The sequence below is a fragment of the Scyliorhinus torazame genome, chromosome X (assembly GCF_047496885.1).
Source record: "Scyliorhinus torazame isolate Kashiwa2021f chromosome X, sScyTor2.1, whole genome shotgun sequence".
NCBI classification, from domain to species: domain Eukaryota; kingdom Metazoa; phylum Chordata; class Chondrichthyes; order Carcharhiniformes; family Scyliorhinidae; genus Scyliorhinus; species Scyliorhinus torazame.
In genome coordinates this window covers 22,434,434-22,457,369 of record NC_092738.1, presented here as the reverse complement: position 1 = coordinate 22,457,369, position 22,936 = coordinate 22,434,434, and the positions used below count along the sequence as shown (strand labels likewise).

At 46.1% G+C, this 22,936-nt stretch overlaps 1 protein-coding gene across 1 annotated transcript; it reads left to right on the top strand.

The window, feature by feature from the left end:
• Window positions 1-17,506: 17,506 nt before the first annotated feature.
• On the top strand, window positions 17,507-22,360 carry LOC140405382 (keratin, type II cytoskeletal 8-like). The gene is made up of 9 exons (XM_072493716.1): window positions 17,507-18,006; window positions 18,118-18,326; window positions 18,928-18,988; window positions 19,079-19,174; window positions 19,285-19,449; window positions 19,534-19,659; window positions 19,926-20,146; window positions 20,591-20,640; window positions 21,818-22,360. Exons 1-9 carry the CDS (start codon window positions 17,569-17,571, stop codon window positions 21,949-21,951), a joined length of 1,500 nt encoding a protein of 499 aa, XP_072349817.1. The 5' UTR covers window positions 17,507-17,568; the 3' UTR covers window positions 21,952-22,360.
• The last annotated feature ends 576 nt before the right edge of the window (window positions 22,361-22,936 follow it).

Below are 22,936 nucleotides of genomic sequence, written 5' to 3'. Positions count from 1 at the left end.
TTTCCCCCTGGCTGGGGTTTGACAGGGTGGATACTGAGAGATGGTTTCCCCCTGGCTGGGGTTTGACAGGGTGGATACTGAGAGATTGTTTTCCCCTGGCTGGGGTTTGACAGGGTGGAAACTGAGAGATTATCTCCCCCTGGCTGGGGTTTGACAGGGTGGATACTGAGAGATTGTTTCCCCCTGGCTGGGGTTTGACAGGGTGGATACTGAGAGATTGTTTCCCCCTTACTGGGGTTTGACAGGGTGGATACTGAGAGATTGTTTTCCCCTGGCTGGGGTTTAACAGCGAGGATACTGAGAGATTGTTTCCCCCTGGCTGGGGTTTGACAGGGTGGATACTGAGAGATTGTTTCCCCCTGGCTGGATTTGACAGGGTGGATACTGAGAGATTGTTTCCCCCTGGCTGGTGTTTGACAGGGTGTATACTGAGAGATTGTTTCCCACTCACTGGGGTTTGACAGGGTGGATACTGAGAGATTGTTTCCCCCTGGCTGGGGTTTGACAGGGTGGATACTGAGAGATTGTTTCCCCCTGGCTGGGGTTTGACAGGGTGGATACTGAGAGTTTGTTTCCCCCTGGCTGGGGTTTGACAGGGTGGATACTGAGAGATTGTTTCCCCCTGGCTGGGGTTTGACAGGGTGGATACTGAGAGATAGTTTCCCCCGGCTGGGGTTTGACAGTGTGGATACTGAGAGATTGTTTCCCCCTGGCTGGGGTTTGACAGGGTGGATACTGAGAGATTGTTTCCCTCTGGCTGGAGTTTGACAGGGTGGATACTGAGAGATTGTTTCCCCCTGGCTGTGGTTTGACAGGGTGGATACTGAGAGATTGTTTCCCTCTGGCTGGGGTTTGACAGGGCAGCACGGTAGCATTGTGGTTAGCACAATTGCTTCACAGCTCCAGGGTCCCAGGTTCGATTCCCGACTTGGGTCACTGTCTGTGCGGAGTCTGCACATCCTCCCCGTGTGTGCGTGGGTTTCCTCCGGGTGCTCCGGTTTCCTCCCACAGTCCAAAGATGTGCAGGTTAGGTGGATTGGCCATGATAAATTGCCCTTAGTGTCCAAAATTGCCCTTAGTGCTGGGTGGGGTTACTGGGTTATGGGGATAGGGTGGAGGTGTGGACCTTGGGTAGGATGCTCTTTCCAAGGGCTGGTGCAGGCTCGATGGGCCGAATGGCCTCCTTCTGCACTGTAAATTCTATGTAATACTGAGAGATTGTTTTCCCCTGGCTGGGGTTTGACAAGGGTGGATACTGAGAGATTGTTTCCCCTGGCTGGGGTTTGACAGGGTGGATACTGAGAGATTGTTTCCCCCTGGCTGGGGTTTGACAGGGTGGATACTGAGAGATCGTTGCCCCCTGGCTGGGGTTTGACAGGGTGGAGACTGAGAGATTGTTTCTCCCTGGCTGGGTTTGACAGGGTGGATACTGAGAGATTGTTTCCCCCTGACTGGGGTTTGACAGGGTGGATACTGAGAGATTGTTTTCCCCTGGCTGGGGTTTGACAGGGTGGATACTGAGAGGTCGTATCCCCCTGGCTGGGGTTTGACAGGGTGGATACTGAGAGATTGTTTCCCCCTGGCTGGGGTTTGACAGGGTGGATACTGAGAGATTGTTTCCCCCTGGCTGGGGTTTGACAGGGTGGATACTGAGAGATTGTTTCCCCCTGGCTGGGGTTTGACAGGGTGGATACTGAGAGATTGTTTCCCCCTGGCTGGGGTTTGACAGGGTGGATACTGAGAGATTGTTTCCCCCTGGCTGGGGTTTGACAGGGTGGATACTGAGAGATTGTTTCTCCCTGGCTGAGGTTTGACAGGGTGGATACTGAGAGATTGTTTCCCCCTGGCTGGGGTTTGACAGGGTGGATACTGAGAGATTGTTTCCCCTGGCTGGGGTTTGACAGGGTGGATACTGAGAGATTGTTTCCCCCTGGCTGGGGTTTGACAGGGTGGATACTGAGAGATTGTTTCTCCCTGGCTGGGTTTGACAGGGTGGATACTGAGAGATTGTTTCCCCCTGACTGGGGTTTGACAGGGTGGATACTGAGAGATTGTTTCCCCCTGGCTGGGGTTTGACAGGGTGGATACTGAGAGGGCGTTTCCCCCTGGCTGGGGTTTGACAGGGTGGATACGGAGAGATTGTTTCCCCCAGACTGGGGTTTGACAGGTTGGATACTGAGAGATGGTTTCCGACTGCCTGGGTTTTGACAGGGTAGATACTGAGAGATTGTTTCCCTCTGGCTGTGGGTTGACAGGATGGATACTGAGAGATTGTTTCCCCGTGGCTGGGGTTTGACAGGGTGGATACTGAGAGATTGTTTGCACCTGGTTGGGGTTTGACAGGGTGGATACTGAGAGATTGTTTCTCCCTGACTGGGGTTTGACAGGGTGGATACTGAGAGATTGTTTCCCCCTGGCTGGGGTTTGACAGGGTGGATACTGAGAGATTGTTTCCCACTGACTGGGGTTTGACAGGGTGGATACGGAGAGATTGTCTCCTCCTGGCTGGGGTTTGACAGGGTGGATACTGAGAGATTGTTTCTCCCTGGCTGGGGTTTGACTGGGTGGATACTGAGAGATTGTTTCCCCCTGGACTGGGGTTTGACAGGGTGGATACTGAGAGATTGTTTCCCCCTTGCTGGGGTTTGACAGGGTGGATACTGAGAGATTGTTTCCCCCTGGCTGGGAATTGACAGGGTGGATACTGAGAGATTGTTTCCCCCTGGCTGGGGTTTGACAGGGTGGATACTGAGAGATTGTTTCCCCCTGGCTGGGGTTTGACAGGGTGGATACTGAGAGATTGTTTCCCCCTGGCTGGGGTTTGACAGGGTAGATACTGAGAGATTGTTTCCCCTGGCTGGGGAATCTATAACACGGGGGCCACAGTCTCAGGATAAGGAAACGATAATATAGGACTGAGATGAGGAGAAATTTCTTCACTCGAAGTGTTGTGAATGTTGCGAATTGTACACCCCAGATGTGGATGCTTCACCTTTGAATATATTTTAAGGCCGGATTATACATATTTTTGATCTTTCAGGGAATTCTGAGATATGGGGAGCAAAGTGTCGTTGAGGCAGAAGATCAGCCACGATGGCAGAACAGGCTCGACAGGCCGTCTGGTCTCCTCCAACTCCAATTTTGTGTATTTTTATGTTCTCAAGGATCCCAGTGCTCTATCCGAAGAGAAGCGAGGAGTTTTATCAGTGACCTAGCTAATATTGTTGCAATAACTAACACCACTATTATCCTAGTGTTGTTTGTGGGAACAAACGGTGTGGAAAATGGCTGCTCTGTTTGCTTACTTAAAACAAGTAAAGCAATCCATTGTGTGTGAAGTGCCTTGCGATGTTTTTGAGAGATGTCATGCACATAAACAAGTCTTTTTTCAAGGAACAAAATGCAAATGAAGCTTAAGTCTGATATACAAGATTTATTTTATTTTTACTTAAACAACACTGCCTCTTTGTGGCGAATACAAAGTATTTGATTGGAAGTGACATGCCTTATAAGCATCACCACAAGAGTGTGCCTGTGGCTCCAATTCATACACCAGCATAGACTTCATAGGCCAGCCTAGGAGCTGTTTAGCACACTGGGCTAAATTGCTGACTTTCAAGGCAGGCCAGCAGCATGGTTCGAGTCCTGTAACAGCCTCCCCGAACAGGTGCTGAATGTGGGGACTAGGGGCTTTTCACAGTAACTTCACTTGAAGCCTACTTGTGACAATAAGCGATTTACATTACTTCAAGGAAGTTGAACCAAATATTTTCATGATTTACCAGGCAGCAATGCTTCTATATTCTCCAGAGATTTGGGCAACTACAGTGGGCACCTCAAAGCACTGGAGAAGTACGATTAGCAGTGCCTTTGCAAGAGGAAAGCTAAGAACAAAATGAAAGGAGTTTGACATAATTCAGAGCAACATTGCGTGTTAGCCATTGCACAGGTGGTATTGTTTTTTCCTATAGAACATAGAATATAGAACAATACAGCGCAGTACAGGCCCTTCGGCCCACGATGTTGCACCGAAACAAAAGCCATCTAACCTACACTATGCCATTATCATCCATATGTTTATCCAATAAACTTTTAAATGCCCTCAATGTTGGCGAGTTCACTACTGTAGCAGGTAGGGCATTCCACGGCCTCACTACTCTTTGCGTAAAGAACCCACCTCTGACCTCTGTCCTATATCTATTACCCCTCAGTTTAAAGTTATGTCCCCTCGTGCCAGCCATATCCATCCGCGGGAGAAGGCTCTCACTGTCCACCCTATCCAACCCCCTGATCATTTTGTATGCCTCTATTAAGTCTCCTCTTAACCTTCTTCTCTCCAACGAAAACAACCTCAAGTCCGTCAGCCTTTCCTCATAAGATTTTCCCTCCATACCAGGCAACATCCTGGTAAATCTCCTCTGCACCCGCTCCAAAGCCTCCACGTCCTTCCTATAATGCGGTGACCAGAACTGTACGCAATACTCCAAATGCGGCCGGACCAGAGTTCTGTACAGCTGCAACATGACCTCCCGACTCCGGAACTCAATCCCTCTACCAATAAAGGCCAACACTCCATAGGCCTTCTTCACAACCCTATCAACCTGGGTGGCAACTTTCAGGGATCTATGTACATGGACACCTAGATCCCTCTGCTCATCCACACTTTCAAGAACTTTACCATTACCATTACCATTAGCCAAATATTCCGCATTCCTATTAGCCAAATATTCCTATGGGTTGGAAGGTTGTGGGTTCATGCCCTAGTCCAGATCATGAGCACAATAATTAAGGTTAACACTCCAATGAAGGGGTGCTCCATAATTTGAGGTGTTTGTATTTTAGATGAGGCCTTAAACTGAGACATTATTTGTCCCGTCAGGTGGATATAAAAGATTCCATGGCACAGTTTCAATGGAGAACAGGGGAATTATCCCTCGTGTCCCAACCAATATTTATCTCAATTGACAGCACAGAAACAAATTATCTGCTCATTATTATATTGCTGTTTGCGGTTTTAAAATGAGCTGCTGGGCTTCCGACATTACAACAGTGACAACACTTCAAAACTTTTTATGGGGGGGTCACATGATGTGAGCGCAGGAGTGGCTGCGTTTCCACGAGCACTGGCTTCATCTAATCCATCTTTTCATCCTTGTGCATATTTACTTTTTGTCTTTTCTTGGTTTACATCGTTTATATTATGTTCCGAGAATTGATGGTTGGTGTTTTGGCATGGTAGAGCCAGGATTGAATGTTTAAATCCTTGCTTGTTTTGTGGCGGCTGAAAGGAGTTGGGTGGGCCCCTGCCTTCAGTGGCACAGTTGCTTTTGAGTGGGCTCCCACCTTGATGGTGTGGTGTACATCGACGGAGGATGGCTGCCACGAAGATGTTGTTCTGTCTTAAAGACTCGGCTCTGAGGTGCCGATGGCCAAATCCCAATTTCAAGAGTTGCATGGTGTTTTTATGGAGGCGCACAAGGAGGTTCTTGCAAAAGATAGAGCACTGTCCCTGGTGGGAGACACCTCTGTACGGTCGAGTTCCTGCTGAATGGCTTGTTGTCCATCCTGACAGAGTTGGGAGAGAGAGGGAGGACAGGAGAGGAATGCTGCTGAGACTGGATCCCAGGATGAGCTGGTGGAGATGTTTGCAACTGAGTTCGAGAATTGGGTGCCGTGTTTTGGAAATCTTGATCTGGATGTTGGGCAACTTATATTCAATGGACCACATTTGATCCTGCCTTCGAGTCCTGGGGTTGGGTTGGCCTTCTGACCACTGGTCCTGTGTTGTCCTGTTCCAGATGCCGAGGGGTTGGAGGTGGCTGAGTTGATCGAGTCATTCCCTTTCCCCAGCTGGGCCCTACGTTGTTGACCACCTGGGTTCTGGTGAGACGGCATGGTGGACGCAATGGTGTCTTGTGCTTTGATCGTTGGAATCCTTGAGAGATCCTGAAGAATGCTTATTCATCCTGCCTCAACCGTGGGTTCTGCTTTCTTCATGCACCAGTCTTTATCCTGAAGACTGCCTCACATCTTAGTTATTATCCTGGGTGTTGCTCCCTGTTGATCATGTTGTCTGCTTGACGTTGTCAATATTTTCTCCATTTACAGGGAAGTGAATAATATGGGTGTGATGACCCATGATTTTACAAGTTTTTATCATGTTAAGCCAAATGTGGGATGTGGGATTTGTGCACAGTCTTTATCCTAAATATGTATGGGCCTTATATTGTCTACAATCCTTGTGCTGGAGGGAAGGGGGTGCCTTTTGTTGTCTCCCCAATGCCCCACTGTCTCACTTAGAAGGAACATGACCAGGGATGGAGCAGTGTGAAGGGTGTGGCAGGATTAATTTTATCTTCGCTGTGATTGAGGAAGGCAACCCCCCCCCCAAAAAAAAAATATGCTATTTGTAAAAAATGGAAAATTTCAATAAAAATACATTTAGAAAAATAGTAATTGGCTGTAAATACTTGCTAATCGTAGGTGGTATATAGATACAAATCTTTCACTTTCTTTTAAACTACTTTTTTCAAAGACCATGAGATTTTTTTCCTCAACCCATCACATACCTTCTCAATTAACAGAAATAGTTTGAAAAAATTAGAAAGAAGTTTATCAATCAAAATAATTGTGACTGCTTGCTTTACAAGACAGAAACTGAGAATCTGTGGTAGTTACAACCACAATGGCCTGCAGATGGCACTGTTTACCTTGAAATGAACAGCAAGCTTTTACAACATCCACCAATTAATTCTGACTCTTACATTAAATTGCACGTTCCAAATATTAAAGATTGACCTCCAAATCCATGAAGAAAATAGTCCTCTATCAATAAAATGTAATTAATTTTTTTAAAGTTTAATTTTCTTTCTTAAAGTGTCCAATAGAAAGTTTTAGTGATGTCAATTTAGGGATAAACATTGGTCAGGGCATCAAAAGAACTCCCTGACTCTTCTTTAAACAATGTATCAAATCTTTTCGGATCACCTCGGTTTAATATCTCATGGGAAAGACAGAACCTTCAACTGTACAGCACTCCCTCAGTACTCCCCTGGATGTGTCAGCCTGATCAGTGATGGACAACCCCAGCCAGTGAGTGGGCCGCATGAGTGACCCTCCTTCATCTCAATGGGCTGCAAGATTGAAATCAGGATTGTTCACTAACCGTGACCCCATGAATAAGATTAAATACATTTAATACACGCCGAATATTTCCTAACGAGTTATAGAAAATGCTTCATCATTTATAGATTAATAGACCTCTCATCAACTTGAAATGGTGAAAACAATAGAAATATTTCCACTTTGGACACAGAGGGAGCGCACGCCTCTCACACTCAATGTTGTGAGCAATCAGCACACACCTCACTTCACTTGTCCTCGCTTTACGTGAGAATCACTTCAGTTAAAAGGGCTGGTTTAGCACGCTGGGCTAAATCGCTGGCTTTTAAAGCAGACCAAGCCAGACCAGCAGCACGGTTCAATTCCCATACCAGGTGCCGGAATGTGGCGACTAGGGGCTTTTCACAGTAACTTCACTGAAGTCTACTCGTGACGATAAGCGATTTTCATTTCATTTTTTCATTTCACACCGGTAGGAAAAAAATTACACGGACGTAAATCAGCAGAATGTGGCGGCCCTGCGCGTGGACAACGGTCAACAAAATATCTCGTGGGCCCCACTCAGAACCCTGAAGAGCCAGATGTGGCCCCTGGGTTGCACGCTGCCCACCATTGACCAAAATGATGTGCTCAGATCTCTGGTGTGGGCATTGAACCGAAACCCTTCTAACTCAAAGGCAAGAGTGCTACCACTGGGCAATAGTCAGCCAGCTACTAACTTCACTAAAGCAAATCATCGAGTCATTATCACATTGTTGTTTGTGGGATATTTCTGTTGACAAATTAGCTGTCGCATTTCCTATGATACAACAGTGACACTTCAAAAAGTACTTCATTGGCTGTAAAGCGCTTTAGGACATCTTGAGACCATAAAAGGTGCAAGAGAAATTCAAATAATTATTTATTTCTTCTGCAGTAGCCTTATTGGAAGGCTACTTTAATGATTTATAACTTTTACATATTTATTCCAGCTGTTTCCATCTCAATAATATCAGCTGACTTCACCCTTGCCTCAGCTCATCTACTGCTGAAGCTCTCATCCATGCCTTTGTCCCTATGATTGGACAATTGCAATGCACAGCTGACCAGCCTCCCATCTTTCACTCTCATTAAAACTTAATCTCCTTCCAAAACTCTGCTTCCCATATCCTAACTGGTCCCATTCGCCCATCACCTTTGGGCTTTGCTGGCCTACTCTAGTTCATAAGATATCCTGAGCCTAACACCCTCAATGTGATCATGACTGATCCCATCCCAGCCCTCAACTCCACTGTCCTGCCCGTTCTCCATAACCCTTCAACCCATTACCAGTTAAAAATCTGTCTAACTCCTCCTTAAATTTACTCACTGTCCCATCATCCACCGCACTCTAGGGTAGTGAATTCCACAGATTCACAACCCTTTGGGAGAAGTAGTTTCTCCTCAAATCTGTTTTAAATTTGCTACCTCTTATTCTAAGATTATGACCTCTCATTTTAGATTGCCCCACAAGAGGAAACATCTGCTCCACATCTACTTTTTAGCATCTTGTATACCTCAATTTGATCTCCCTCATTCTTCTAAACTCTAGAGAGTAAAGGCCTAAACGATTCAATCTCTCCTCATACGACAAACCCTCATCTCTGGAATCAATCTAGTGAACCTCCTCTGAACTGCCTCCAATGCCACTACATCTTTCCTTAAATAAGGGGACCAAAACTGTGCACAGTACTCCAGGTGCGGTCGCACCAATGTCGTGTATAGTTGCAACAACACTTCCTTGCCTTTATACTCAATTTATTTTGCTATAAATGCCAACATTCCATTTGCTTTCCTTTTTATCTGCTGTACCTGAATGCTCATTTTCTGTGACTCATGCACGAGGACACCCAGATCCCTCTGCAACGGAGCATCCCGAAGTCTCTCCCCATTTAGATACTAAGCTGCCGTTCCATTTCTTCAAGCAAAATGGATGACCTCACACTTATCCACATTAAACTCCGTCTGCCACATTTTTGGCCCACTCACCGAACCTATCTATATCCATTTGTAAGGTTCTTATTTCCTCATTGCAACTTACTATCCCACCTATTTTTGTGTCATCTGCGAATTTGGTTATAGAACCTTCCCTGTATCCAAGTTGTTAATATAGATTGTAAATAGATGGAGCCCAAGGACCGAACCCTGTGGCACCCCACTAGTTACATCTGGTCAACCAGAAAAAGACCCAATTAACCCGACTCTCTGTCTCCTATCCATCAACCAGTCGTCTATCCAAGCCAATAGGTTACCCCTAATCCCATAATAATAATCTCTATTGTAGGCTTACATTAATACTGCACTGAAGTTACTCCCCTTGTGAATTAACCTTCTGTGCGGCCTCTTATCAAACGCCTTCCAAAAGTCTAGATATAATACATCTACAGGATCTCCATTATCCACTTTGCTTGTTACATCTTCAAAGAACTCTAGCAAATTAGTCAAACATGATTTGCCCTTCATAAAACCAAGCTGACTCTGATGGATAGCCTTTTGACTTTCCAAATGTCCTGATATTATGTCCTTGATAATTGATTCTAACAATTTTCCAACAACTGATGTTAAACTAACTGGTCTGCAATTTCCCACATTCTGCCTCCCTCCCTTTTTGAATAAGGGCTTTACGTTAGCATTTTTCCAATCCACTGGAACTTTTCCTGTGTCCAGGGAATTTTGGAATTTTATAACCAATGGATCCACTATCTCTGCTGCCACTTCCTTTAACATTCTAGGATGTCGGCCATCAGACCCATGGGACTTGTCTGCCCTCAATCTCAATAGTTTGTTGAGTACAACTAACTCTCAGCTCAGCGACATCTTGATGTTAAAGTTCTCATCCTGGTATTCAAAGTTCTCTGCAGTGAGTCATGGTCAACTGGAACTCTCAACCTATGCGGCGGGGGCGGGAGGGGGGCGCAGAGACGGTGGATGATTTGAAAAGGATATTGGATGGGGAACAAACTTACAGGAGATACGGGGATAGAACAGGGGAACAGGACTGACTGGATTGCTCGATAGAGAACCAGAATGGATGAGATGGGCCGAATCATCTCCTACTGTGCCATAGTGACTCAATTTTGAAAATTAGCTGAGGAGAAGCCACAATCCAAAAAGTGACATAACAGAGGTCCTGGCCTTTCCCTTTCAACGCAATTTGTTTTGAAGCAATAACAGTGGACATTGTATATGTGTGGTGTGGAAGGAAGCATCTTAGAGATAACCATAATGAGGATGTGATTGCACTGGAGGAGATTCACTGGAGGATGTTGCCTGAGATGGAGCATTTGAGCTATGAAGAGAGGATGGAAAGGCTTGGGTTGTTCTCTTTAGAGCAGTGAAGGCTGATTGAGGTGGAGAAGAATTTGAGGGCTATGGACAGGGAGGATAGGAAGCAGCTATTCCCCATTCCCCATAGTTGAAGGATCAGTAACGAGGGGGCAGGAGGTTTAGAGGGGATTTGAGGAAATGTTGTTTCACCCAGAGGGTGGTGGGAGTCTGGAATGCACTGCCTGGGAGGGGAGTAGAGGCAGGAACCCTCACAACCGATAAAAAGTATGTGGATGAGCACTTGAAATGTCATAGTATTGGAAAGTGGGATTAGTGTAAATTTAGTGTAGTTTTGTCGGTGCAGACTCAATGGGCCGAATTGGTTCTTCTGTACTGTGTGACGTCATAGAATCCCTACAGTGCAGAAGACAGCCATTTAGCCCATCGAGTCTGCACCAACCATCCGAAAGAACACCACCTAATCTTTAGACACTAAGAGGCAATTTGTCAGACAGACAGACAGAAAGCGCACTTAGTAAGCATTGCGCTGGTCAAGGAGACACAGCCTGAGTGACTGAGACACAGACAGAGTGAGAATTTGGTAATTTGGTGCAGTGAGGTAATTCGGTGAAGAGTGGGAGAAGGTGCTTTTCCCCGACTGTTTTGTTCTCTCTCTTTCTTCGGGCCTAATTTTGGGAGCCGTTCGGAGGAGGAGGAGCAGTCTCTGTGAGTATAAAAACCTAACGGTAACTTCCTGTTTTCCAGTTTTTTCCCCCAAAAGTGACGTCAGAGGGAAGCTGTGATCTGATTGGTCGATAGCAAATCTGCCCCAAATTTTAAAAAAAACACAGCTAAACTCAAACTTAAATTAAACTAATTAATTAATTAGTGATGGCTGGTCAGGTGATGTGCTTGAGCTGCTTGATGTGGGAGCTGGCAGATCCCATTGCGAGCTGCAGCGACCACATCTGCAGTAAGTGTTGGCTGCTCGAAGAGCTCCGGCTCAGAGTTGATGAGCTGGAGTCTGAGATTCAAACACTGAGGCACATCCGGGAGGGGGAGACTTACCTGGACACTGTGTTTCAGGAGGCAGTCACACCTGTCAGAGTAAGTAGTTTAAATCCTGCCAGTGGCCAGTGACAGCAGGGTGTGACTGCAAGTCAGGCAGGTAAAGGGAACCAGCAGTCAGGAACTCAGGAGCCTCAGCCCTTGACTCTGTCCAACAGGTATGAGGCACTTGCTCCCTGTGTGGATGGCGAACAGGGCTGCAGGAAGGATGAGTCAGCTGACCAGGGCACCATGGTTCAGCAGGCCATTCAAGGGGAGGGAGTAAATAGGCAAGTTGTAGTTGTAGGGGATTCTATTATCAGGGGGATAGATAGTATCCTTTGTGAGCAGGATAAAGAGTCCCGCATGGTATGTTGCCTGCCCGGTGCTAGGGTGCGGGACATCTCTGTCCGGCTTGAAAGGATACTGGAGAGGGAGGGTGAGGATCCAGTTGTTGTGGTCCATGTCGGTACCAACAACATAGGCAAGTCTAGGAAAGAGGACCTGTTTAGAGATTATAAAGAGCTATGATTCAAATTAAAAAACAGGTCTTCAAGGGTCATAATCTCCGGATTACTGCCCGAGCCACGTGCAAATTGGCATAGGGAGGCAAGAATAAGGGAAGTTAACACGTGGCTGAAAGAGTGGTGTGGGAAAGAGGGGTTCCTTTTCATGGGACACTGGCATCAGTTTTGGGACAGGGGGGACCTATACCATTGGGATGGTCTCCACCTGAACCGAGCTGGGACCAGTGTTCTGGTGAAAAGAGTAAATAGGGTGGTCAATAGGACTTTAAACTAAAGATTGGGAGGAAGGGAAAGTCAGGGAACCAAGAGGTGAAGTAATCAGTGGGAAGTGTAGCTGCTTAGGAATACAAAAAAGCACGAAAAGACAAAACTCAGGAGAGGTTACGATAGTCCCCATCCCACAAAATATGACACAGTGTATGGAAAAGCTCAGTAAACCAAGGTCCACCACACTAAGAAAACAAAAAGGGACAGTCAATAGAGAATTAAAGGTGCTATATTTAAATGCGCGCAGTGTACGGAACAAGGTAGATGAGCTTGTGGCCCAGATTGTGGCTGGCAGGTATGATGTGGTTGGCATCACAGAGACATGGTTGCAGGGGGTTCAGGACTGGCATTTAAACATCCAGGGATTCACAACCTATCGAAAAGACAGAGAGGTAGGCAGAGGGGGCGGGGTTGCCTTGTTAATTAGGAATGAAATTAAATCAATAGCACTGAACGACATAGGGTCAGATGATGTGGGGTCTGTGTGGGTAGAGTTGAGGAACCACAAAGGCAAAAAAACCATAATGGGAGTTATGTACAGGCCTCCTAACAGTGGTCAGGACCGGGGGCACAAAATGCACCACGAAATAGAAAGTGCATGTCAGAAAGGCAAGGTCACAGTGATCATGGGGGACTTCAATATGCAGGTGGACTGGGTAAATAATGCTGCCAGTGGACCCAAGGAAAGGGAATTCATTGAACGTTTACAGGAGGGCTTTTTGGAACAGCTTGTGATGGAGCCCACGAGGGAACAGGCCATTCTGGACTTAGTGTTATGTAATGAGCCAGACTTGATTAAGGATCTTAAAGTAAGGGAGCACGTAGGAGGCAGTGATCATAATATGGTAGAATTCAATCTCCAATTTGAAAGAAAGAAGGTAGAATCAGATGTAAAGGTGTTACAGTTAAATAAAGGTAACTACAGGGGCATGAGGGAGGAACTGACGAAAATCGACTGGGAGCAGAGCCTAGTGGGAAAGACAGTAGAACAGCAATGGCAGGAGTTTCTGGGAGTAATTGAGGACACAGTACAGAGGTTCATCCCAAAGAAAAGAAAGGTTATCAGAGGGGGATTAGGCAGCCATGGCTGACAAAGGAAGTTAGGGAATGCATCAAAGCAAAAGAGAAAGCCTATAATGTGGCAAAGAGTAGTGGGAAGTCAGAAGATTGGGAAGGCTACAAAAACAAAGAAAGGATAACAAAGAGAGAAATAAGGAAAGAGAGGATCAAATATGAAGGTAGGCTAGCCAGTAACATTAGGAATGATAGTAAAAGTTTCTTTAAATACATTAAAAACAAACGGGAGGCAAAAGTTGACATTGGGCCGCTCCAAAATGACGCTGGTAATTTTGTGATGGGAGACAAGGAAATAGCTGAGGAACTAAATAAGTACTTTGCGTCAGTCTTCACAGTAGAAGACATGAGTAATATCCCAACAATTCCGGAGAGTCAGGGGGAAGAATTGAATATGGTAGCCATCACAAAGGAGAAAGAGAAACTAAGAGGTCTAGAAATTGATAAATCTCCGGGTCCAGATGGGCTACATCCTAGAGTTCTAAAGGAGATAGCTGAAGAAATAGTGGAGGCGTTAGTTATGATCTTTCAAAAGTCATTGGAGTCAGGGAAAGTCCCAGAGGATTGGACAATGGCTGTTGTAACCCCCCTGTTCAAGAAGGGAACAAGGAAAAAGATGGAAAATTATCGGCCAATTAGCCTAACCTCGGTTGTTGGCAAGATTCTAGAATCCATTGTTAAGGATGAGATTTCTAAATTCTTGGAAGTGCAGGGTCGGATTAGGATACGTCAGCAAGGATTTAGTAAGGGGAGGTCGTGCCTGACAAACCTGTTAGAGTTCTTTGAAGAGATAACAAGTAGGTTAGACCAAGGAGAGCCAATGGATGTTATCTATCTTGACTTCCAAAAGGCCTTTGATAAGGTGCCTCACGGGAGACTGCTGAGTAAAATAAGGGCCCATGGTATTCGAGGCAAGGTACTAACATGGATTGACGATTGGCTGTCAGGCAGAAGGCAGAGAGTTGGGATAAAAGGTTCTTTTTCGGAATGGCAACCGGTGACGAGTGGTGTCCCGCAGGGTTCAGTGTTGGGGCCACAGCTGTTCTCTTTATATATTAACGATCTAGATGACGGGACTGGGGGCATTCTGGCTAAGTTTGCCGATGATACAAAGATAGGCGGAGGGGCAGGTAGTACGGAGGAGGTGGGGAGGCTGCAGATAGATTTAGACAGTTTAGGAGAGTGGTCCAAGAAATGGCTGATGAAATTCAACGTGGGCAAGTGCGAGGTCTTGCACTTTGGAAAAAAGAATAGAGGCGTGGACTATTTTCTAAACGGTGACAAAATTCATAATGCTGAAGTGCAAAGGGACTTGGGAGTCCTAGTCCAGGATTCTCTAAAGGTAAACATGCAGGTTGAGTCCGTAATTAAGAAAGCAAATGCAATGTTGTCATTCATCTCAAGAGGCTTGGAATATAAAAGCAGGGATGTACTTCTGAAGCTTTATAAAGCATTAGTTAGGCCTCATTTAGAATACTGTGAGCAATTTTGGGCCCCACACCTCAGGAAGGACATACTGGCACTGGAGCGGGTGCAGCGGAGATTCACACGGATGATCCCAGGAATGGTAGGCCTAACATACGATGAACGTCTGAGGATCCTGGGATTATATTCATTGGAGTTAATGAGGTTGAGGGGAGATCTAATAGAAACTTACAAGATAATGAATGGCTTAGATAGGGTGGATGTAGGGAAGTTGTTTCCATTAGCTGGGGAGACTCGGACCCGGGGGCACAGCCTTAGAATAAAAGGGAGTCACTTTAGAACAGAGATGAGGAGAAATTTCTTCAGCCAGAGAGTGGTGGGTCTGTGGAATTCATTGCCACAGAGGGTGGTGGAGGCCGGGACGTTGAGTGTCTTTAAGACCGAAGTTGATAAATTCTTGATATCTCGAGGAATTAAGGGCTATGGAGAGAGAGCGGGTAAATGGAGTTGAAATCAGCCATGATTGAATGGTGGAGTGGACTCGATGGGCCGAATGGCCTTACTTCCACTCCTATGTCTTATGGTCTTATGGTCACTCTTCGACTGTGGGAGGAAACCGGTGCACCCGGAGGAAACCCACGCAGACATGGGAAGAATGTGCAAACTCCACACACAGTCACCCGAGACTCGAATCAAACTCAGGTCCCTGGCGCTGTGAGGCAGCAGTGCTAACCACTGTGCCGCCTTGAACTTGATGACTATAAATAGATTGTCTGTGAAGAGCAGCTTTGTTGCAGTTGAATGCACAGGTTGGGGTCAAATGTTGTCCTGTGAAGTGCCTTTACTATATAAATGTAGTATCATATAATTGGGGTGGCACGGTCACACGGTGCTTAGCACTGCTGCCTTCAGCTCCAGGGACCCAGGTTCGGTCACTGTCTGTGCGGAGTTTGCACGTTCTCCCCGTGTCTGCGTGGGTTTCCTCCGGGTGCTCCGGTTTCCTCCCACAGTCCAAAGATGTGCAGGTTAGGTGGATTGGTCACGATCAATTGCTCTTAGTGTCCAGAAGGTTAGGTTGGGTTACGGGGATAGGGTGGAGGCGTGGGTGCTCTTTCCAAGGGCCAGTGCAGACTCGATGGGACGAATGGCCTCCTCACTGTAAATTCTATGTAAGTTGTTGTATACCACAGCAAATGGAACAAGATTCCTATAGCACAATTTCGAATATCTGATGTTCAAAGTTAACAATATCCGTTTGGGACGCGCTACAATATTCATTTAAATCTTCGTCGGTTTGTTCCCTGTGGGTTTTTTAACAGGGCAAGACTTTGAAATGAGACAGCAATCGATGAGATGACAACACCCTGGGTTAAGTTGCTGTACCGGTTTGCTTAGTGGAGACCAGGCTAGGTTAGTGGGTGGTAACACTGCCTTCGTCAGGAATGTGGATGGTTCAACGATTACAGCTCGGATAATGGCCAGGGTGCAAACAGCACATGAGCACCGACAGCTGAAACAGCTGCCTTCATTTGATTCCGAGTTTGCAGAAATTCGGAAGGAAAGGGACCGTTTCTCTCCGATTTGTAATGACAACCTTGTTAGTGAAATTTGCACATTCTCCCTGTGTTTGCGTGGGTTTCGCCCCAACAATCCAAAGACGTGCAGGGTAGGTGGATTAGCCACGCTAAATTGCCCCTTAATTGGAAAAAATGAATTGGGTACTCTAAATTTATTTTTAAAATGACAACCTTGTCAATTTCCGCCCCAGACACAGGAAACACAAAGAATGGTGCACCATGTTTACAAATTCTGCACTGGTGTTGCAGCTAAACATCCCAATTACTGAAGACGCTGCTGTGATTTTGAGCAAAACAGTTTGGAACTTTTTTTTCCAAAGAAAAATATTGCGCTTCATTGCACAACAATGTGTCTGTGTGAAAGGATAGGAAAGTTCCCAACACCAAATGGGATTTACAAAGGCAGTTTTATTCTCGGGATTTATGGGTATTGCATATTTGATAGTAGTTTATTATTTTTTACTGATCCATGAATACTGTGCCCCGGGAGATGTCTCCAGACAGTGACGTGGGAGCTGTCCACACTTCGCCCTCGCCTACGCAGAATTCCCGTTGCTCTGCACTTAATTAATGCTGAAGCTTTACAACTGGGCAGAGACAGGCGGTATATCCAGTGCCCCGGGTCCGCGAACTGTGAACCTGTCCAGTGCCCGAAACGCGGGATGCCCAAAATTAAAACCTAGACACTCCCTCTATCAGGATTTAACCCTGTATTGACTGCTACATCAGCGGAGATTACTTATGTAAGACTGCTTATTTAAGCACATGTATCAAGAGAGCCATTGGCAAATGGGGCTGATATATTAATGATAATTCCCCAGCTCCAACACTGATGCTCACTAATAGGCATCAATACTGTGAGCTGCTGTCGCCATTTACATTCACCATATGTACAGGAGTTGCTGTCCTCTCAATCAGCTCCTTCACAGGGATTGTGGAGTTCCCCAGCCCTACGTCTAGCTGATGGTTTACAGGTAGAGAGGGGGCTGCTCCGAAAAGAGCTGACTCCAGGTTGGAGCAAGAGCCGGGTGTGGCTGCTCCGCAAAGGGACAGGTTGGAACCCGTGGCAGAGGGCGGTGACTGACCGGCTCCTCCCCTATATCGGTTGCTCTCTGTTCCTCATTGCTGTTATCTGACACCCTGACCAAGCCCAGCTCCACACAGCTCATAAAAGCAGCTGAAAGCGCCCTCACCTCCACCAGTCGTTCAGTTTGGAACTCCGGAATCTCTCATCCAACCTCAACATGTCTTCACAGCAATTCATCGGCCTCTCCCGACGAAGCGGCAGCGGCATCAGCATCGGCGGCAGCGGCATCGGTGGCGGCATGAGCATCAGCGGCGGCAGCATCAGCGGCCAGCGCCGCATGGGCAGCATCAGCGGCCAGCGCCGCATGGGCAGCAGCAGCGGCCAAATGTCCGTCACTAGAGTTCCCAGAGCACAGAGTCTGATCCTAACCCAAAGGCGGTCAATATCGCGGCCAATGGCAATGGGCTACGGGATAAGCAGTGGCAGCGTCGCCGGTGCCGGCTACGGCAGCTTCGGGACAAGGCAGATCGCCGGTCCAGCCGTTGACCTCAGTGTCCCTCTCCCTCTCATTGACACCAGTTTTCAGACGGTCCGTGCGCAGGAGGGCGAACAGATCATGAAACTCAACAACTCGTTTGTCGCGTTCACTGAGCGGGTAATTTTCACAGCGGCATATTTGTGAACCAGTGTTTTGTGTCTTTTCTCAATGAATTGCTGTGTCCCCAGAAATGGGTGTCATCTAACTGTCCTCATTTTACTCCGTTAGGTTCGTGGCCTGGAACAGATCAATAAGAGACTGGAGGTCAAACTGAATCTCCTGAAAGAACAAGGAGATTACAAATCCAACATCGACAGCATGTTCCAGACTTACATCGAGAACCTGAGAAGACAACTGGATACACTTGGGGAGGAGAAGCAGAGGTTCGGGGCGGATCTTCTACAAATGCAAGCAGTCGTTGAGGACTTCAAGACCAAGTAAGTGCGGCGCTGCTGGATTTGCTCATGCACCGACCCCGAGTCGTGTCTCAACGGCACAAGGACCATTTTGACAAATTGGTCAGGAGCTGGCAAAATAATCCTTAGGGTGGTCGTGTAGACGAAACTACAGGAGAGACTCGGTGCCCGTCATAGTCCTCTCCGCGGGGATACAGCTGTATTGCTGCATTTGGCCTCACTTCCCCTGGGTTGGGGAGTAGGAAACATCAGAAATGTCCGAGCGAGGCGATCTGGCCTGTGCACGACAGGACGGGAGAAGTACAGTGAGTGTGGAGAGCGACGAATCTGTGGTAAAAGTGGAGGGGCTCGGTCCTCGTCACACTCCTCCCCTGAATGAGTGTATCTGGGTTATGGGTGGGCTGGGGGTGTTAATGAGTTTAGTAAACTGGGGGTGGAGAGGTGGGTTCTCGTCTGGGTGATCTTCCTGTTTAAGGAAGACTTCTAAGAGCACAGTTTGACGGCGCGTAACTTGTGGGGGCAAAGGTGGAGAACAGTGAGCTTTTAGATCGATATTTGATAAATAGGGAGTGTTTTGGAAACGGAGCAGTGATTATCTACAAAATAATCTGTTTCATTCCAGGTACGAAGATGAAATTAACAAGCGCACAGAAATGGAAAATGAGTTTGTTCTGGTGAAGAAGGTGAGGTGACTATATTATGTACATACCTGTCCGCGGGGCTCAGGCAACCCGATCGCTTGGCTGAAAGTACTTTGTCCCTCCCCACTTTAGGACGTGGATGACTCCTACATGAGCAAAGTGGAACTGGAAGCCAAACTGGAAAGCCTCACCGATGAAATCCACTTCCTCCAATCAGTCTTTGAAGAGGTAAAAATGTGGCTGGTTCAGCAGTTGTCCTCTTTAATTCGACCAATGCAGCTCGAACGCTCTCAATCACTTTTCAATCTTTTTTTTTACCCCCTCCTGCTGATATTTAGGAAATTAATGAGCTGCAGGCACAGATTCAGAACACATCTGTCAACGTACAACTGGAGTCGGTGCCCGAGCTCAACATTGACGCACTCATTCAGGACGCCAAACTTCAGTATGCGAAACTGGCCACAAGTAACCGCGAAGAGATGGAGGCATACAAAACCAACAAGGTTAATATCCCGATGTCCCACATAGATTTGATAGGACCCACGCTCGGTGTGAAATCTTTGACTAACTAAGTGTTTTCTTTGCAGATGCGGGAACTGAGCATGTCATCTGGGCAATGTGGCGATGAACTCATTCAAATTAAGAATGAGATTAAAACCCTGACAGGGAATATCCGTGGACTGAATGGTGAGATTGACGGTCTGAGAAACCAGGTAAGCAAAGACATGAAAGGGACAGGTCAATGACTGCAACTGAATGATTGTTGTAAAAGAGTCACCCAGACTCGAAACGTTCGCTCCCTTCTCTCTCCACAGATGCTGTCAGACCTGCTGAAATTGTCTAGTATCAGTCTGCAATCCACAAGGCCTGCTCTTCCCAATTCTTGGTTATAAAGGTCAGCCTTTCTGGCCGGACCTGGTGTTCTTCTAATGCACAGAATGTCGATGAATCTGACCATATTAATGTTTGTGCCATTTAGCGTGTGATCCTGGAGGGTAGAATCAAAGATGCGGAGGAAAATGGTGAACTGTCTCTCAAAGACGCTAAGGCCAGGATTATGGATCTGCAGGCGGCCATCAATACAGCACAAGCGCAGCTTGTGAGACAAGCCCAGGAATATGAGGCGCTGTTACAAATCAAGACGAGTCTGGACATTGAAATTGCCACCTACAGGAGTCTGTTGGAGAGAGAGGAGGAAAGGTAGGATATAGGGCACTTCCAAATTCTAACACAGTCCATAATCTCCGACATTGACAGATTACAATCTACTTGCATTTAAATGGTAGTGTTGATCTCTGTGAATGGAATTAAGTGCCGGCATTCAGAGTGCCCGGATATTCCACACAAAAATTGGGTTCAAAAGCTGCTGGTATCGAACGGAACACAAACATGAACTCACTCCAAGATCTGGATCTCCCTCCCCATGACCAAATGGCCTGCTGGCATTTGCTATTTGTGGCCACCCATGAAGAATGGGCACTTTGGCTGAGGAGCTGGAGGGTGTCTGTGTGCGCATTCTGAACGTTATGCAGCAGATACGAGGGTCCCTGGGAGAGGGCGAACATTGGTAAACACTGATGGAAATCTGGATGTAAATATTCTGCAAATACCTGCTGTAATGTGAATGTGTTTCCTTTTCAACAGAATGTCATCGGGGGTAAAAACCCTGAGCATCCAGCAAGTACAGAGCCAGGGTAAGAGAATTTCCAATTCCTAGTTTGAACTAAGAATTCTTGGAGGAAGAGCTAGATTGTAAAGCAAAAGTGGGGATTTCTGGAAATACACAGTAGATTTCTCATCTGCTAGGAAGGGAATAGACAGGCTGTCATTTCAGATCACAGTGCGTGTGTTCTGAAGAAGGATCTATACAATGCTGCCCAAAACTTAATCTCTATTTGTTCTGTTCCCAGAGCCTGATAGAATTGCTTTGCATTTCCAGGATTCCTGCTCTTATTTTAGTCATGCATAAATGTAAATTATGTCTGCGTTTAATGATGAGGTCAATTGTCATCCAATATGAGTACAATGTCAGTAGCCAACTTGCCTTCCTGGCCCCCATGCTGGCTGATTATGTTTCATTATTCCTTCTCCTTTAGCTCTCCCATTCAAATCAACCACCGTCACCCAAATCCCACACTTCATTCTTGCAAACTGCTGACCCTCCTTCAGGAGCTACATGGTTGAGCAAGCCATGATATATATATACTGATATATCCTTCTGTGGTTCGGTGTCAAATTAATAATAATAATCTTTATTGTCACAAGTAGGCTGACATTAACACTGCAATGAAGTTACTGTGAGACTCCCCTCGTCGCCACATTCCGGCGCCTGTTCGGGTCATAGAGGGAGAATTCAGAATGTCCAATTCACCTACAGCACGTCTTTCGGGACTTGTGGGAGGAAACGGGAGCACCCGGAGGAAACCCACGGTGACACGGGGAGAACATGCAGATTCCGCACAGACAGTGACCCAAACCTGGGGCCCTGGCGCTGTGAAGCAACAGTGCTAACCACTGTGCTATTGTGCTGCCCAAATTTCTGTTTGATAAAGATCCTGCAAAGCACTTTGGGACATTTTACTTTGTTAAAGGTGCTATATAAATGCAGATTATTTTTCTGGTTGCAGTTGTTCGTTTTCTTACTAATAACCTTTCGGGAAGGGAAATCTGCCGTCCTTACCTGGTCTGGCCCATGTGACTCCAGGTCCACAGCAATGAGATTGAATCTTAACTGTCCCTGTGAAATGGTCCAGCAAGCAACTCAGTTCAAGGGACAATGGGGATGGGCAGTGATGCCCACGTCCCATGAAAGAATAAAGGAAAAAAAGTGTGGGTCCCAGATTATATGTGTTTTTCTTTCTTCTTTTACAGCTAATGTTCAAGGGTTCAATGAATTAAGTTCAGCAATAGGACACAGTTTCGGTGGTTCAGGAGGATCTAGTGGTTCGAAACGAGGCCAAGCTATTGTGAAATCTACTGTGGTGCGTCAGCAACATACACTCTGAATCAACAAGGGATAAACTAATGCCAAGCGAGTCTCTTACCAGCCCACTGAGTTGATTGTCAGAGCTCGATTTCCTCTACACACTGCCTTTATTTCAATGGTTAACAAGTTTTGATTAACTTCATGTCTGCTATTTGGAACAGCTTCAGTAACTCATTCACTTTCCACATTTAAACAACATGAAATTAACCTTGACATCTTAACCAGGGCAAAAAGCAAATTAAAGGTCAATTGTTTGGGTTTCTGGGAAAGTGGTCAAGAAACTTACATTTTATGTGTTGGATCCTTTAAATTGGGGAATATACCTACGTTTTCGGTGCTGAACTCTGTTTCAATATTCTTTATCACTTTGTATCGGGGTTTACCTTTTATGACACTTCTGTTATATGAATAAAGTTCTAATCTACAAATCTGGACAGCCTTTTGCTTCAGCATAATATGAAGTCATCTGTTCTTGTGAAATTTAAGATCTTTAACTTTTTATAACATGTTTGGAGCAATATTTTGAAACAGCGAAAGATCACTTTGTGTGTTCCATAGAAAACACATGGCACATCATCAATTAAACTGCTCAGTGCACAATATAGGTATAGCAAATTTGAGCAACAATTCAAATTATTCAACTGAAACTCCTTCTCCTCCACCAATGATATCACTTCTTCCATCAGCTAAGAATACCAGCACTGGACATAGGTTAATTTTGAATCTTCAGAACTGCTCATTATGGAGTTTGTAGATCATAAAGGCAAGCCACCTCATATCTATGTGATAGCAAGGGACGTGTTGGGGTAGAACACTTGTCCTGGGCTCTGTGTTCAAATCTCGTCCTGACTCATCAAGAAAAGTATCCTCCATCTATTTACAGTAAACCATGGCATCCATAAGGAATGATTCAGTGAAAAGGAAAATGTCCCTCTTATGTAATAAGAACAATATAATAATCTGAGTACTGCTCTAAAAAGACATGCCATCGAAGCTTTGTCTTG

Coding starts and splice junctions, on each gene's coding strand:
- LOC140405382 (XM_072493716.1), top strand. CDS start 17,569: ATGTCTTCACAGCAATTCATCGGCCTCTCCCGACGAAGCGGCAGCGGC. Junction 18,327..18,927: donor GTTGAGGACTTCAAGACCAA/GTAAGTGCGGCG, acceptor GTTTCATTCCAG/GTACGAAGATGAAATTAACA. Junction 19,660..19,925: donor TTGACGGTCTGAGAAACCAG/GTAAGCAAAGAC, acceptor TGTGCCATTTAG/CGTGTGATCCTGGAGGGTAG.